The 17589-nt window shown below is 40.5% G+C and overlaps 1 protein-coding gene across 1 annotated transcript in view; it reads left to right on the forward strand.

Moving 5' to 3' along the window:
- The window catches only part of appl2 (adaptor protein, phosphotyrosine interacting with PH domain and leucine zipper 2), a 66389-nt gene extending 48813 nt beyond the window's left edge, over positions 1–17576 (forward strand). The window contains exons 12-21 of the mRNA XM_089127927.1: positions 12631–12673; positions 12792–12848; positions 13197–13291; positions 13435–13584; positions 13744–13799; positions 14228–14402; positions 14499–14535; positions 14672–14824; positions 14910–14957; positions 15817–17576. Of these exons, the coding sequence (XP_088984053.1) occupies positions 12631–12673; positions 12792–12848; positions 13197–13291; positions 13435–13584; positions 13744–13799; positions 14228–14402; positions 14499–14535; positions 14672–14824; positions 14910–14957; positions 15817–15948 (946 nt within the window). The 3' untranslated portion in view covers positions 15949–17576. The remainder of the gene's footprint in view (positions 1–12630; positions 12674–12791; positions 12849–13196; positions 13292–13434; positions 13585–13743; positions 13800–14227; positions 14403–14498; positions 14536–14671; positions 14825–14909; positions 14958–15816) is intronic.
- Positions 17577–17589: the final 13 nt, after the last annotated feature.

Genomic DNA, 17589 nt, shown 5'->3' on the forward strand with positions numbered 1-17589 from the left:
GAAACTCAAAAATTCGGCCTGAAAAAAAAAAACGACAGTGGTACCCCTTACGTTTTTTTTTTGGGCGAAAAATTAAGTTTCTCCAATCTTCCCAAATTCTGATAGAGGGCCATGAGACTTAGACCTGAGTGCAAAAATGGAGGCTCTAGCCCCTTCCAGAGCTGAGATATCGAAACTCAAAAATTCGGCCCGAAAAAAAAAACGACAGTGGTACCCCTTACGTTTTTTTTTTTGGGCAAAAAATTTAGTTTCTCCAATCTTCCCAAATTCTGATAGAGGGCCATAAGACTTAGACCTGAGTGCAAAAATGGAGGCTCTAGCCCCTTCCAGAGCTGAGATATCGAAACTCAAAAATTCGGCCCGAAAAAAAAAACGACAGTGGTACCCCTTACGTTTTTTTTTGGGCGAAAAATTAAGTTTCTCCAATCTTCCCAAATTCTGATAGAGGGCCATAAGACTTAGACCTGAGTGCAAAAATGGAGGCTCTAGCCCCTTCCAGAGCTGAGATATCGAAACTCAAAAATTCGGCCCGAAAAAAAAACGACAGTGGTACCCCTTACGTTTTTTTTTGGGGCGAAAAATTAAGTTTCTCCAATCTTCCCAAATTCTGATAGAGGGCCATGAGACTTAGACCTGAGTGCAAAAATGGAGGCTCTAGCCCCTTCCAGAGCTGAGATATCGAAACTCAAAAATTCGGCCCGAAAAAAAAACGACAGTGGTACCCCTTACGTTTTTTTTTTGGGCGAAAAATTAAGTTTCTCTAATCTTCCCAAATTCTGATAGAGGGCCATGAGACTTAGACCTGAGTGCAAAAATGGAGGCTCTAGCCCCTTCCAGAGCTGAGATATCGAAACTCAAAAAATTGGCCCAAAAAAAAACGACAGTGGTACCCCTTACGTTTTTTTTTTGGGCGAAAAATTAAGTTTCTCTAATCTTCCCAAATTCTGATAGAGGGCCATGAGACTTAGACCTGAGTGCAAAAATGGAGGCTCTAGCCCCTTCCAGAGCTGAGATATCGAACCTCAAAAATTCGGCCCGAAAAAAAAAACGACAGTGGTACCCCTTACGTTTTTTTTTTGGGCGAAAAATTAAGTTTCTCCAATCTTCCCAAATTCTGATAGAGGGCCATGAGACTTAGACCTGAATGCAAAAATGGAGGCTCTAGCCCCTTCCAGAGCTGAGATATCGAAACTCAAAAATTCGGCCCGAAAAAAAAACGACAGTGGTACCCCTTACGTTTTTTTTTTGGGCGAAAAATTAAGTTTCTCCAATCTTCCCAAATTCTGATAGAAGGCCATGAGACTTAGACCTGAGTGCAAAAATGGAGGCTCTAGCCCCTTCCAGAGCTGAGATATCGAAACTCAAAAATTCGGCCCGAAAAAAAAACGACAGTGGTACCCCTTACGTTTTTTTTTGGGGGCTAAAAATTAGGTTTCTCCAATCTTCCCAAATTCTGATAGAGGGCCATGAGACTTAGACCTGAGTGCAAAAATGGAGGCTCTAGCCCCTTCCAGAGCTGAGATATCGAAACTCAAAAATTCGGCCCGAAAAAAAAACGACAGTGGTACCCCTTACGTTTTTTTTTTGGGCGAAAAATTAAGTTTCTCCAATCTTCCCAAATTCTGATAGAGGGCCATGAGACTTAGACCTGATTGCAAAAATGGAGGCTCTAACCCCTTCCAGAGCTGAGATATCGAAACTCAAAAATTCGGCCCGAAAAAAAAACGACAGTTGTACCCCTTACGTTTTTTTTTTGGGCGAAAAATTAAGTTTCTCCAATCTTCCCAAATTCTGATAGAGGGCCATGAGACTTAGACCTGAGTGCAAAAATGGAGGCTCTAGCCCCTTCCAGAGCTGAGATATCGAAACTCAAAAATTCGGCCCGAAAAAAAAAACGACAGTGGTACCCCTTACGTTTTTTTTTGGGCGAAAAATTAAGTTTCTCCAATCTTCCCAAATTCTGATAGAGGGCCATGAGACTTAGACCTGAGTGCAAAAATGGAGGCTCTAGCCCCTTCCAGAGCTGAGATATCGAAACTCAAAAATTCGGCCCGAAAAAAAAACGACAGTGGTACCCCTTACGTTTTTTTTTTTTGGGCGAAAAATTAAGTTTCTCCAATCTTCCCAAATTCTGATAGAGAGCCATAAGACTTAGACCTGAGTGCAAAAATGGAGGCTCTAACCCCTTCCAGAACTGAGATATCGAAACTCAAAAATTCGGCCCGAAAAAAAAACGACAGTGGTACCCCTTACGTTTTTTTTTTGGGGCGAAAAATTAAGTTTCTCCAATCTTCCCAAATTCTGATAGAGGGCCATGAGACTTAGACCTGAATGCAAAAATGGAGGCTCTAGCCCCTTCCAGAGCTGAGATATCGAAACTCAAAAATTCGGCCCGAAAAAAAAAAACGACAGTGGTACCCCTTACGTTTTTTTTTTTTGGGGCGAAAAATTAAGTTTCTCCAATCTTCCCAAATTCTGATAGAGGGCCATGAGACTTAGACCTGAGTGCAAAAATGGAGGCTCTAGCCCCTTCCAGAGCTGAGATATCGAAACTCAAAAATTCGGCCCGAAAAAAAAAACGACAGTGGTACCCCTTACGTTTTTTTTTTTGGGCAAAAAATTTAGTTTCTCCAATCTTCCCAAATTCTGATAGAGGGCCATAAGACTTAGACCTGAGTGCAAAAATGGAGGCTCTAGCCCCTTCCAGAGCTGAGATATCGAAACTCAAAAATTCGGCCCGAAAAAAAAAACGACAGTGGTACCCCTTACGTTTTTTTTTTGGGGCGAAAAATTAAGTTTCTCTAATCTTCCCAAATTCTGATAGAGGGCCATGAGACTTAGACCTGAGTGCAAAAATGGAGGCTCTAGCCCCTTCCAGAGCTGAGATATCGAAACTCAAAAATTCGGCCCGGAAAAAAAAACGACAGTGGTACCCCTTACGTTTTTTTTTGGGGCGAAAAATTAAGTTTCTCCAATCTTCCCAAATTCTGATAGAGGGCCATGAGACTTAGACCTGAGTGCAAAAATGGAGGCTCTAGCCCCTTCCAGAGCTGAGATATCGAAACTCAAAAATTCGGCCCGAAAAAAAAAAACGACAGTGGTACCCCTTACGTTTTTTTTTGGGCGAAAAATTAAGTTTCTCCAATCTTCCCAAATTCTGATAGAGGGCCATGAGACTTAGACCTGAGTGCAAAAATGGAGGCTCTAGCCCCTTCCAGAGCTGAGATATCGAAACTCAAAAATTCGGCCCGAAAAAAAAACGACAGTGGTACCCCTTACGTTTTTTTTTTGGGCGAAAAATTAAGTTTCTCCAATCTTCCCAAATTCTGATAGAGGGCCATGAGACTTAGACCTGAGTGCAAAAATGGAGGCTCTAGCCCCTTCCAGAGCTCAGATATCGAAACTCAAAAATTCGGCCCGAAAAAAAAAAACGACAGTGGTACCCCTTACGTTTTTTTTGGGGGGGGCGAAAAATTAAGTTTCTCCAATCTTCCCAAATTCTGATAGAGGGCCATAAGACTTAGACCTGAGTGCAAAAATGGAGGCTCTAGCCCCTTCCAGAGCTGAGATATCGAAACTCAAAAATTCGGCCCGAAAAAAAAACGACAGTGGTACCCCTTACGTTTTTTTTTTTGGGGCGAAAAATTAAGTTTCTCCAATCTTCCCAAATTCTGATAGAGGGCCATGAGACTTAGACCTGAGTGCAAAAATGGAGGCTCTAGCCCCTTCCAGAGCTGAGATATCGAAACTCAAAAATTCGGCCCGGAAAAAAAAACGACAGTGGTACCCCTTACGTTTTTTTTTGGGGCGAAAAATTAAGTTTCTCCAATCTTCCCAAATTCTGATAGAGGGCCATGAGACTTAGACCTGAGTGCAAAAATGGAGGCTCTAGCCCCTTCCAGAGCTGAGATATCGAAACTCAAAAATTCGGCCCGAAAAAAAAACGACAGTGGTACCCCTTACGTTTTTTTTTGGGCGAAAAATTAAGTTTCTCCAATCTTCCCAAATTCTGATAGAGAGCCATAAGACTTAGACCTGAGTGCAAAAATGGAGGCTCTAACCCCTTCCAGAACTGAGATATCGAAACTCAAAAATTCGGCCCGAAAAAAAAACGACAGTGGTACCCCTTAGGTTTTTTTTTGGGGCGAAAAATTAAGTTTCTCCAATCTTCCCAAATTCTGATAGAGGGCCATGAGACTTAGACCTGAGTGCAAAAATGGAGGCTCTAGCCCCTTCCAGAGCTCAGATATCGAAACTCAAAAATTCGGCCCGAAAAAAAAACGACAGTGGTACCCCTTACGTTTTTTTTTGGGGGGGCGAAAAATTAAGTTTCTCCAATCTTCCCAAATTCTGATAGAGGGCCATAAGACTTAGACCTGAGTGCAAAAATGGAGGCTCTAGCCCCTTCCAGAGCTGAGATATCGAAACTCAAAAATTCGGCCCGAAAAAAAAACGACAGTGGTACCCCTTACGTTTTTTTTTTTGGGGCGAAAAATTAAGTTTCTCCAATCTTCCCAAATTCTGATAGAGGGCCATGAGACTTAGACCTGAGTGCAAAAATGGAGGCTCTAGCCCCTTCCAGAGCTGAGATATCGAAACTCAAAAATTCGGCCTGAAAAAAAAAAACGACAGTGGTACCCCTTACGTTTTTTTTTTGGGCGAAAAATTAAGTTTCTCCAATCTTCCCAAATTCTGATAGAGGGCCATGAGACTTAGACCTGAGTGCAAAAATGGAGGCTCTAGCCCCTTCCAGAGCTGAGATATCGAAACTCAAAAATTCGGCCCGAAAAAAAAAACGACAGTGGTACCCCTTACGTTTTTTTTTTTGGGCAAAAAATTTAGTTTCTCCAATCTTCCCAAATTCTGATAGAGGGCCATAAGACTTAGACCTGAGTGCAAAAATGGAGGCTCTAGCCCCTTCCAGAGCTGAGATATCGAAACTCAAAAATTCGGCCCGAAAAAAAAAACGACAGTGGTACCCCTTACGTTTTTTTTTGGGCGAAAAATTAAGTTTCTCCAATCTTCCCAAATTCTGATAGAGGACCATAAGACTTAGACCTGAGTGCAAAAATGGAGGCTCTAGCCCCTTCCAGAGCTGAGATATCGAAACTCAAAAATTCGGCCCGAAAAAAAAACGACAGTGGTACCCCTTACGTTTTTTTTTGGGGCGAAAAATTAAGTTTCTCCAATCTTCCCAAATTCTGATAGAGGGCCATGAGACTTAGACCTGAGTGCAAAAATGGAGGCTCTAGCCCCTTCCAGAGCTGAGATATCGAAACTCAAAAATTCGGCCCGAAAAAAAAAACGACAGTGGTACCCCTTACGTTTTTTTTTTTGGGGGGCGAAAAATTAAGTTTCTCCAATCTTCCCAAATTCTGATAGAGGGCCATAAGACTTAGACCTGAGTGCAAAAATGGAGGCTCTAGCCCCTTCCAGAGCTGAGATATCGAAACTCAAAAATTCGGCCCGAAAAAAAAACGACAGTGGTACCCCTTACGTTTTTTTTTTTGGGGCGAAAAATCAAGTTTCTCCAATCTTCCCAAATTCTGATAGAGAGCCATAAGACTTAGACCTGAGTGCAAAAATGGAGGCTCTAACCCCTTCCAGAACTGAGATATCGAAACTCAAAAATTCTGCCCGAAAAAAAAACGACAGTGGTACCCCTTTCGTTTTTTTTTTGGGGCGAAAAATTAAGTTTCTCCAATCTTCCCAAATTCTGATAGAGGGCCATGAGACTTAGACCTGAGTGCAAAAATGGAGGCTCTAGCCCCTTCCAGAGCTGAGATATCGAAACTCAAAAATTCGGCCTGAAAAAAAAAAACGACAGTGGTACCCCTTACGTTTTTTTTTTTTGGGCGAAAAATTAAGTTTCTCCAATCTTCCCAAATTCTGATAGAGGGCCATGAGACTTAGACCTGAGTGCAAAAATGGAGGCTCTAGCCCCTTCCAGAGCTGAGATATCGAAACTCAAAAATTCGGCCCGAAAAAAAAAACGACAGTGGTACCCCTTACGTTTTTTTTTTTGGGCGAAAAATTAAGTTTCTCCAATCTTCCCAAATTCTGATAGAGGGCCATAAGACTTAGACCTGAGTGCAAAAATGGAGGCTCTAGCCCCTTCCAGAGCTGAGATATCGAAACTCAAAAATTCGGCCCGAAAAAAAAACGACAGTGGTACCCCTTACGTTTTTTTTTGGGGCGAAAAATTAAGTTTCTCCAATCTTCCCAAATTCTGATAGAGGGCCATGAGACTTAGACCTGAGTGCAAAAATGGAGGCTCTAGCCCCTTCCAGAGCTGAGATATCGAAACTCAAAAATTCGGCCCGAAAAAAAAACGACAGTGGTACCCCTTACGTTTTTTTTTTTTGGGCGAAAAATTACGTTTCTCCAATCTTCCCAAATTCTGATAGAGGGCCATGAGACTTAGACCTGAGTGCAAAAATGGAGGCTCTAGCCCCTTCCAGAGCTGAGATATCGAAACTCAAAAATTCGGCCCGAAAAAAAAAACGACAGTGGTACCCCTTACGTTTTTTTTGGGGGCGAAAAATTAAGTTTCTCCAATCTTCCCAAATTCTGATAGAGGGCCATGAGACTTAGACCTGAGTACAAAAATGGAGGCTCTAGCCCCTTCCAGAGCTGAGATATCGAAACTCAAAAATTCGGCCCGAAAAAAAAACGACAGTGGTACCCCTTACGTTTTTTTTTTTTGGGCGAAAAATTAAGTTTCTCCAATCTTCCCAAATTCTGATAGAGGGCCATGAGACTTAGACCTGATTGCAAAAATGGAGGCTCTAGCCCCTTCCAGAGCTGAGATATCGAAACTCAAAAATTCGGCCCGAAAAAAAAAACGACAGTGGTACCCCTTACGTTTTTTTTTTGGGCGAAAAATTAAGTTTCTCCAATCTTCCCAAATTCTGATAGAGGGCCATGAGACTTAGACCTGAGTGCAAAAATGGAGGCTCTAGCCCCTTCCAGAGCTGAGATATTGAAACTCAAAAATTCGCCCCCCAAAAAAACGACAGTGGTACCCCTTACGTTTTTTTTTGGGGCGAAAAATTAAGTTTCTCCAATCTTCCCAAATTCTGATAGAGGGCCATAAGACTTAGACCTGAGTGCAAAAATGGAGGCTCTAGCCCCTTCCAGAGCTGAGATATCGAAACTCAAAAATTCGGCCCGAAAAAAAAAACGACAGTGGTACCCCTTACGTTTTTTTTTTTTTTGGGGCGAAAAATTAAGTTTCTCCAATCTTCCCAAATTCTGATAGAGGGCCATAAGACTTAGACCTGAGTGCAAAAATGGAGACTCTAGCCCCTTCCAGAGCTGAGATATCGAAACTCAAAAATTCGGCCCGAAAAAAAAACGACAGTGGTACCCCTTACGTTTTTTTTTTTTTGGGCGAAAAATTACGTTTCTCCAATCTTCCCAAATTCTGATAGAGGGCCATGAGACTTAGACCTGAGTGCAAAAATGGAGGCTCTAGCCCCTTCCAGAGCTGAGATATCGAAACTCAAAAATTCGGCCCGAAAAAAAAAACGACAGTGGTACCCCTTACGTTTTTTTTGGGGGCGAAAAATTAAGTTTCTCCAATCTTCCCAAATTCTGATAGAGGGCCATGAGACTTAGACCTGAGTACAAAAATGGAGGCTCTAGCCCCTTCCAGAGCTGAGATATCGAAACTCAAAAATTCGGCCCGAAAAAAAAACGACAGTGGTACCCCTTACGTTTTTTTTTTTTGGGCGAAAAATTAAGTTTCTCCAATCTTCCCAAATTCTGATAGAGGGCCATGAGACTTAGACCTGATTGCAAAAATGGAGGCTCTAGCCCCTTCCAGAGCTGAGATATCGAAACTCAAAAATTCGGCCCGAAAAAAAAAACGACAGTGGTACCCCTTACGTTTTTTTTTTGGGCGAAAAATTAAGTTTCTCCAATCTTCCCAAATTCTGATAGAGGGCCATGAGACTTAGACCTGAGTGCAAAAATGGAGGCTCTAGCCCCTTCCAGAGCTGAGATATTGAAACTCAAAAATTCGCCCCCCAAAAAAACGACAGTGGTACCCCTTACGTTTTTTTTTGGGGCGAAAAATTAAGTTTCTCCAATCTTCCCAAATTCTGATAGAGGGCCATAAGACTTAGACCTGAGTGCAAAAATGGAGGCTCTAGCCCCTTCCAGAGCTGAGATATCGAAACTCAAAAATTCGGCCCGAAAAAAAAAACGACAGTGGTACCCCTTACGTTTTTTTTTTTTTGGGGCGAAAAATTAAGTTTCTCCAATCTTCCCAAATTCTGATAGAGGGCCATAAGACTTAGACCTGAGTGCAAAAATGGAGACTCTAGCCCCTTCCAGAGCTGAGATATCGAAACTCAAAAATTCGGCCCGAAAAAAAAAACGACAGTGGTACCCCTTACGTTTTTTTTTTTTGGGGTGAAAAATTAAGTTTCCCCAATCTTCCCAAATTCTGATAGAGGGCCATAAGACTTAGACCTGAGTGCAAAAATGGAGGCTCTAGCCCCTTCCAGAGCTGAGATATCGAAACTCAAAAATTCGGCCCGAAAAAAAAAACGAGAGTGGTACCCCTTACGTTTTTTTTTTTGGGGCGAAAAATTAAGTTTCTACAATCTTCCCAAATTCTGATAGAGGGCCATGAGACTTAGACCTGAGTGCAAAAATGGAGGCTCTAGCCTCTTCCAGAGCTGAGATATCGAAACTCAAAAATTCGGCCCGAAAAAAAAACGACAGTGGTACCCCTTACGTTTTTTTTTTTGGGCGAAAAATTAAGTTTCTCCAATCTTCCCAAATTCTGATAGAGGGCCATAAGACTTAGACCTGAGTGCAAAAATGGAGGCTCTAGCCCCTTCCAGAGCTGAGATATCGAAACTCAAAAATTCGGCCCGAAAAAAAAACGACAGTGGTACCCCTTACGTTTTTTTTTGGGGCGAAAAATTAAGTTTCTCCAATCTTCCCAAATTCTGATAGAGGGCCATGAGGCTTAGACCTGAGTGCAAAAATGGAGGCTCTAGCCCCTTCCAGAGCTGAGATATCGAAACTCAAAAATTCGGCCCGAAAAAAAAACGACAGTGGTACCCCTTACGTTTTTTTTTTTGGGCGAAAAATTAAGTTTCTCCAATCTTCCCAAATTCTGATAGAGGGCCATAAGACTTAGACCTGAGTGCAAAAATGGAGGCTCTAGCCCCTTCCAGAGCTGAGATATCGAAACTCAAAAATTCGGCCCGAAAAAAAAACGACAGTGGTACCCCTTACGTTTTTTTTGGGGCGAAAAATTAAGTTTCTCCAATCTTCCCAAATTCTGATAGAGGGCCATGAGGCTTAGACCTGAGTGCAAAAATGGAGGCTCTAGCCCCTTCCAGAGCTGAGATATCGAAACTCAAAAATTCGGCCCGAAAAAAAAACGACAGTGGTACCCCTTACGTTTTTTATTTTGGGCGAAAAATTAAGTTTCTCCAATCTTCCCAAATTCTGATAGAGGGCCATGAGACTTAGACCTGAGTGCAAAAATGGAGGCTCTAGCCCCTTCCAGAGCTGAGATATCGAAACTCAAAAATTCGGCCCGAAAAAAAAACGACAGTGGTACCCCTTACGTTTTTTTTTTTTGGGGCGAAAAATTACGTTTCTCTAATCTTCCCAAATTCTGATAGAGGGCCATGAGACTTAGACCTGAGTGCAAAAATGGAGGCTCTAGCCCCTTCCAGAGCTGAGATATCGAAACTCAAAAAATCGGCCCGAAAAAAAAACGACAGTGGTACCCCTTACGTTTTTTTGGGGGGGGGGCGAAAAATTAAGTTTCTCCAATCTTCCCAAATTCTGATAGAGGGCCATAAGACTTAGACCTGAGTGCAAAAATGGAGGCTCTAGCCCCTTCCAGAGCTGAGATATCGAAACTCAAAAATTCGGCCCGAAAAAAAAAAACGACAGTGGTACCCCTTACGTTTTTTTTTGGGGGGGCGAAAAATTAAGTTTCTCCAATCTTCCCAAATTCTGATAGAGGGCCATGAGACTTAGACCTGAGTGCAAAAATGGAGGCTCTAGCCCCTTCCAGAGCTGAGATATCGAAACTCAAAAATTCGGCCCGAAAAAAAAACGACAGTGGTACCCCTTACGTTTTTTTTTGGGGCGAAAAATTAAGTTTCTCCAATCTTCCCAAATTCTGATAGAGGGCCATGAGACTTAGACCTGAGTGCAAAAATGGAGGCTCTAGCCCCTTCCAGAGCTGAGATATCGAAACTCAAAAATTCGGCCCGAAAAAAAAACGACAGTGGTACCCCTTACGTTTTTTTTTTTTGGGCGAAAAATTAAGTTTCTCCAATCTTCCCAAATTCTGATAGAGGGCCATGAGACTTAGACCTGATTGCAAAAATGGAGGCTCTAGCCCCTTCCAGAGCTGAGATATCGAAACTCAAAAATTCGGCCCGAAAAAAAAAACGACAGTGGTACCCCTTACGTTTTTTTTTTGGGCGAAAAATTAAGTTTCTCCAATCTTCCCAAATTCTGATAGAGGGCCATGAGACTTAGACCTGAGTGCAAAAATGGAGGCTCTAGCCCCTTCCAGAGCTGAGATATTGAAACTCAAAAATTCGCCCCAAAAAAAAAACGACAGTGGTACCCCTTACGTTTTTTTTTTGGGGCGAAAAATTAAGTTTCTCCAATCTTCCCAAATTCTGATAGAGGGCCATAAGACTTAGACCTGAGTGCAAAAATGGAGGCTCTAGCCCCTTCCAGAGCTGAGATATCGAAACTCAAAAATTCGGCCCGAAAAAAAAACGACAGTGGTACCCCTTACGTTTTTTTTTTTTTTGGGGCGAAAAATTAAGTTTCTCCAATCTTCCCAAATTCTGATAGAGGGCCATAAGACTTAGACCTGAGTGCAAAAATGGAGACTCTAGCCCCTTCCAGAGCTGAGATATCGAAACTCAAAAATTCGGCCCGAAAAAAAAAACGACAGTGGTACCCCTTACGTTTTTTTTTTTGGGCGAAAAATTAAGTTTCTCCAATCTTCCCAAATTCTGATAGAGGGCCATGAGACTTAGACCTGAGTGCAAAAATGGAGGCTCTAGCCCCTTCCAGAGCTGAGATATCGAAACTCAAAAATTCGGCCCGAAAAAAAAACGACAGTGGTACCCCTTACGTTTTTTTTTGGGGCGAAAAATTAATTTTCTCCAATCTTCCCAAATTCTGATAGAGGGCCATGAGACTTAGACCTGAGTGCAAAAATGGAGGCTCTAGCCCCTTCCAGAGCTGAGATATCGAAACTCAAAAATTCGGCCCGAAAAAAAACGACAGTGGTACCCCTTACGTTTTTTTTTTGGGCGAAAAATTAAGTTTCTCCAATCTTCCCAAATTCTGATAGAGGGCCATGAGACTTAGACCTGAGTGCAAAAATGGAGGCTCTAGCCCCTTCTAGAGCTGAGATATCGAAACTCAAAAATTCGGCCCGAAAAAAAAACGACAGTGGTACCCCTTACGTTTTTTTTTTGGGGCGAAAAATTAAGTTTCTCCAATCTTCCCAAATTCTGATAGAGGGCCATGAGACTTAGACCTGAGTGCAAAAATGGAGGCTCTAGCCCCTTCCAGAGCTGAGATATCGAAACTCAAAAATTCGGCCCGAAAAAAAAAACGACAGTGGTACCCCTTACGTTTTTTTTTTTTTTTTGGGGCGAAAAATTAAGTTTCTCCAATCTTCCCAAATTCTGATAGAGGGCCATGAGACTTAGACCTGATTGCAAAAATGGAGGCTCTAGCCCCTTCCAGAGCTGAGATATCGAAACTCAAAAATTCGGCCCGAAAAAAAACGACAGTGGTACCCCTTACGTTTTTTGGGGGGGCGAAAAATTAAGTTTCTCCAATCTTCCCAAAACTTTGGATTCTGATAGAGGGCCATGAGACTTATCCAGAGTTTTGGGAAGATTGGAGAAACTTGGAGAAAAAAAAAAACGACAGGGGTAACACTGTCGTTTTTCTTGGGTCAAAATTTTGAGTTGCTCTGATATTCTTGAAACTCTGGATTCTGATAACGGGCCATGGGACATAGATCTGAGTGCAAAAATGGAGGCTCCTGACCCTTCCAGAGCGGAGATATGGACATCCCACATAGCATTTATGCCATTATAAATATCTCAATATCTCAGCTTTGGAAGGGTCTAGAGCCTTCATTTTTGCACTCAGGCCTAAGTCCCATGGCCCTTTATCAAAATCCAGAGTTTCAAGAAGATTGGAGAAACTTATTTTTTTGCACCAAAAAAAACGACAGGGGTAACACTGTCGTTTTTTATTTTTCGGGTCAAAATTTTGAGTTGCTCTGATCTTTCTGAAACTCTTAGACCTGAGTGCAAAAATGGAGGCTCTAGACCCTTCCAAAGCTGAGATATTGAGATCCCACGTAGCATATATGCCATTATAAAAATAGTGGGTTCGTGAACGGTGGAATTTTGGGATGGCGCTTGGTGCTACAGACTCAGGGGCCCCAGCTGAGTGCAGGAAAATAGTTTTTATCATGAAAGAAACTTTAATTAAAATGTCCAAAAAATACATTACCAAAATCCCCACACCCACTACCCAAGTTCACACACTGCTCTTCTGATGTTCACACACTTCTCTGATTGTTTTTCACTCTATCTTCAGGTCTCTGATTCTTCAGGCCGAGAGTAAGAAGGAATATGAGGAGGTAAATACCACTCCTTAATAAAGATGTTTTACAAAAAGCAATAGATTTGAATAGATTGATTTATACAACATTATGATGTTTATTTCCTTCTTCACACGTTTTTCATTTGTATCCCCAGTGGATTTGCACCCTGAACAACATTTCCAGACAGATTTATCTAACCGACAATCCTGAGGTATCTATCCATCCATCCATCCATCCATCCATCCTTCTACTATCTATCCATCCGTCCATTGATCCATTTCATTTCATTTTTTATTTATTTATTTAGCACATTTATTGCAACAGCTGTTGTTTCCAATCACTAACAAACACAAAAATAAGAGGAGTACAGAGATTAAAATAACCCTGACAAAACATAGAGACGGTAATGATCAAACACCCATCATGAGGATGCCCAGGAAGTTTTAAAAAGAGGTGCTTTTAACACGGCCTTACATTTCAGCAGTGAACTTACTGACCTTACAGAAAGAGGGAGACCGATCCATCCATCCGTTGAAGTGTGTTGTGCTGTTGTTTTCAGGCTGTGGCGATCAGGCTGCACCAGACGGCTCTTCAGGCTGTGACGCCCATCACCAGCTTCGAGAAGAGAGCTGAAGGTTCTCCTAACCCTGACCGGTACGAATATTTCCCATCTGAGGATGACAACTAAACACTCATTTCATTTCTGTTCACGTCTGTATTTGTAGTTTATTTCAATCTGTTAATACATTTTTTATAAGGATTTGGTTTAAAAAAGCCTGTTTTTCTCTGATGGGTAGAGCGAAACCAGGTGGTGTGACCCCTAGAGATCCTCAGAAACCCCCTGCGACCCTCGAGCCCGATGATCTGATCGCCCCGGGAACGCCGATCCAGTTCGACATCGTCCTGCCCGCGTCTGAGTTCCTGGACCAGAACCGAGCCGGAGCAAGGTCAGAGGTCAAAACCCACCTGAACACGTTAACAGTCTGTTTGCCCTTTTTTCAGTGAACCGTTTGTGTAGATTTCTCATTTTACAGCCGTTTATGATTTTGCAGTGCGTTTATAGTTTTACAGTCGGCTCAGTTTTTACTGCTTGTGTTCTCTGACAGACGCACAAACCCCTTCGGTGAGACGGAGGACGATGACAGCGCTTCAGACACACACGGTGAGACGAGCCGTTTCAACTCACTGTTTACCAATTTTATGAAAAAAAAATTTTTTTTATTATTATTATTATTATATATACATTTTATGATTTTGAAAATCACTGTATTGCTTTGAGAATTAAATCAAATGTAAAATCTCACGATATGATGCGAAACTTGATTGGCATTAATGTCGATGATTGCGTTATTTTACATATGATATCGCTTATTTCTTTTTCTTCTTCGCCTGTGTTGGAGATTGAGTACTCTTTCAGGAGATGTGTACCGTATAACAATGACGAAAAGACGAAAATTTCCGGGGAAAGAGTTAAAAATCTCTGAATTATAGAAAAAGCAAACGCTCACATTATGATGAGGACTATGATTATTTACATATTATGCTTTTGTGAAATCTAATTTCTTCCTTTTCCTCTCTGAAACCTCCCAGATTCCCTCCTGCAGCAGGTGTTTGCTGTGCGCTTCTTGGGATCGATGGCCGTTCGGGCCGGTCACACACAGGAAGTGATCTATGAAGCCATGAGGCAGGTTCTCGCCGCTCGCGCAATTCACAACATCTTCAAAACCACCGAATCCCATCTGATGGTCAGCAGTTCCTGCATTCGGTGCGTCCGGCGTCTCACTTCTGAAATGCAGTGTTTCAAATATTGATTATTTCAGGACTCTTGGGGGGCTTAAAATGTTTTTGTTTCTGTCGACAGATTGATCGATCCACAGACACAAGTCACTAAAATCAGTGTAAGTGTTTATTTCTTTCTAACGCTGCTCTCTGAACTGAAATCTGTCTACATCTCAGTTGTGTGTTGGAGTTAGGGTTAAAATAATCTAAATTATTTTTGATTTAAAAATTATAACTCACCTGTGTGTGTGGTAGTTCCAGCTGAAGGACGTGTCTCAGTTTGCGGCCCATCAGGAGAACAGCAGGCTGATGGGGTTCGTTCTGGAGGGGAGCGACTGGAGCAACGGAGGCGAGCATGAACCCTCCTTCAGCGTATTCGTGTTTGAGAGTAACACTGAAGGAGAGAAGGTCAGTCTGCAAAACCATAAAGCTTATTGTAGCTTACACATTTAATATCTGATTAATTCCTGGGATTTGTGCTGTTTCTCCTCAGATTTGTTACACGATAAACCTCGGGAAAGAGATCTCAGAGGCAAAGAAGGTAAAGCAGAACATCTGAGATCCAGAGTAAAAACAGCATAATATAATATTTTAATATAACATAATAAAATATAAGTTGAAGTCAATGTCTTAGGTTTTTTTTAAGTGAAAGATATATATATATATTTTAAACGTTTCTGTAAAATATCACTGTGTACATTGGATATTTACCATGGTGTATAAATTAAATGTCAAATATAAAAAAAGAAAGAAAAAAAAGTTAAGAATATATTATATAAAAGGTATTAATAGTCATATTTATCAATATATATATAGCTTTTTCAATAAAATAATTAAGGATATATTCTTATTTATCCGTTTTTAATAACAATAATATTACACTAATAAGATTAAATGAAGAATATATTTAAATATAAATATATTTATAAACTTGAATGTATTGTTTTATATTAGTATAATATATTATAGTAAAGTCATTAACGTTCGTATTTATTAAAAGTAATATTATACATTTAATATTTTTGATTTAAAAATTATTTATAAGAATACATTATGAAGATAGTGTTTTCAATAGTAATATTTCATATTAATATACATTAAGAATATATGTAATATGATCAATTTATATTGTATATTTATAAACCTGCATTGGATGGAAGATTAAGCAGAGATTATTATTGTTTTATATTATATTTCATCCTTGTGTCCTAAAGTGTAGTCATTACATTTAGTGGTTATGCAAACATATTGTTTTTAAACGTGCTCTAATAAATCATTTATATATATATATATATATATATATGTATTATTATTATTCTTGTTCTTCTAGTAGGGTCAGTTTTTGATTTGTTCACCTTGATTCTTGTGATTCTCCTGACTGATGCTCATGTGTGTATCAGGACCCTGAAGCGCTGGCCCAGCTGATGAAGTCAATGCCCCTGACAAACGACGGGAAGTTTCTTCTGCTGGAGAGCGAGATGGGAGAAGCAGCGGAAGCTTCCGGACAGGATGACCAGGAGTCAGAGGCTTGATCTGAACACACACACACACACACACACACACACTTCCATTGCCTGCTGCTCTTCTCCTGTCCTCCCTCTCTCTCTCTCTCCAGGCAGACTACATGAAGGAAAGCAACAGGTGGTCGAGGGAGGGCCACTCGTTTGTTTAACACTTACTCAGTTTTAGATGCTCACGATAGAAAAGATGAAAGTTAAAGGTGTCAGTTTTGTTTTAACCTTTCAGTTCGAAAACATCAGACACGAGTTTACATGTTAAAGGAATAACTCACCCAAAAATAAAAATTCTCATAATTTTCTCAGCAAATAATAGATTCAAACTTGATTTGCTCCTCATGCCAATAGTATTGCATGACTCTGAATATAGTGCATGAGTACTATGAACCAATTTTATTATGGAAATGGTACCTAATAGAGTTAAACCGCTTCAGTTTCACGGTATGGAAAAGAGCAACTCAAGAGTTTTCTTTTTTGGGTGTACTGTCCCTTTAACAAAGTGTCCCGTCTTTTAGCGATTCTCTTTGCATTTTGATTTTCTTTGTATTATTACAGTTCAAATTGTTTCATGATGTCAGATGTAGTTTCAGCTACAAGCAGATTTTTAAACACCTTAGTAATTCAATCATAATACAGGAGATTTTCTTATTTTTCACACTACATTGTCAGCAAACTGAACAATGAAACCTTGAGCCTTTGTTTGCACTTTCTTGGTTCCTGTTCAGCTCATCATAATTTACATTCCATACAACTACCATTCCACTTTTATTGTGATGCGGTTTATAATTAAGTCTCGCAAATCTGGAATGAATCTGAATTTGCACTCTGCGTCTCAAATCTCAGATGGGGTTTAGAAATATGGATTCATGCATGCTAATATTACTTCGAATGAATAATGGCGAGGAATACAAAGGTGAAGGCAGCACTTATACACACTTAAACATTAGATTTAAGGTAAGGATTTTGGAGGGGATTTTTAAGGATTTTGCTAGATGGCCAATATTACGAGTTAACCATCAGTATTGCGTAGAAGTATGCAAATTGGGATTCAGCAGAATGCAAAACAAATTTGCACTTTTTTTCCCTCTATATTTTTGGTTAATGTGCAATTTAGGCGCTTTTTAAACACTTTAATTTAAAACACTAACTTCCTGTGGTCTGTTTACATGTAATACCTTTTATAATACTTCAAATGAATAGGAAATTCAGACAAATCCTTTAGATATATTTTAACATTCATTCTGTGGAAAAATTAATCTCAGGGTGAGTCTGGTAACAAAACGAAATAGTTTAGTTGTTTTCTCCCTCAGTATTCCCTGTGCGATTGGTTTGGTCTGTGCAGGTGGAGCCACTGCGCTTCATTAGGTACATCCTCATTTATCTGTGATCGTTTGTTTGTACTGAAGGAAACGTGTTGAATGAAGTTGAACTGTTGTTTACATTTATCACTCATCCCGAAGTGTTCCTCGAACTTTAAATATGCCTCAGTAACAATCTGACGTTTAACCTGCGATGAGCTTGAGCATGAAAATAAAATCATTCATCAACATGATGTGCAGCAGTTATTGGACTGTCAGATTCTGCTCATGTATCATCTTTTCAGAATGTAAAACTCTTTAATAAAGCTTTGTGACCATTTCTAACTTAAGAGTCATG

This window comes from Pimephales promelas, chromosome 25 (genome assembly GCF_988280905.1).
Source record: "Pimephales promelas chromosome 25, fPimPro1.hap1.1, whole genome shotgun sequence".
Lineage (NCBI taxonomy): Eukaryota > Metazoa > Chordata > Actinopteri > Cypriniformes > Leuciscidae > Pimephales > Pimephales promelas.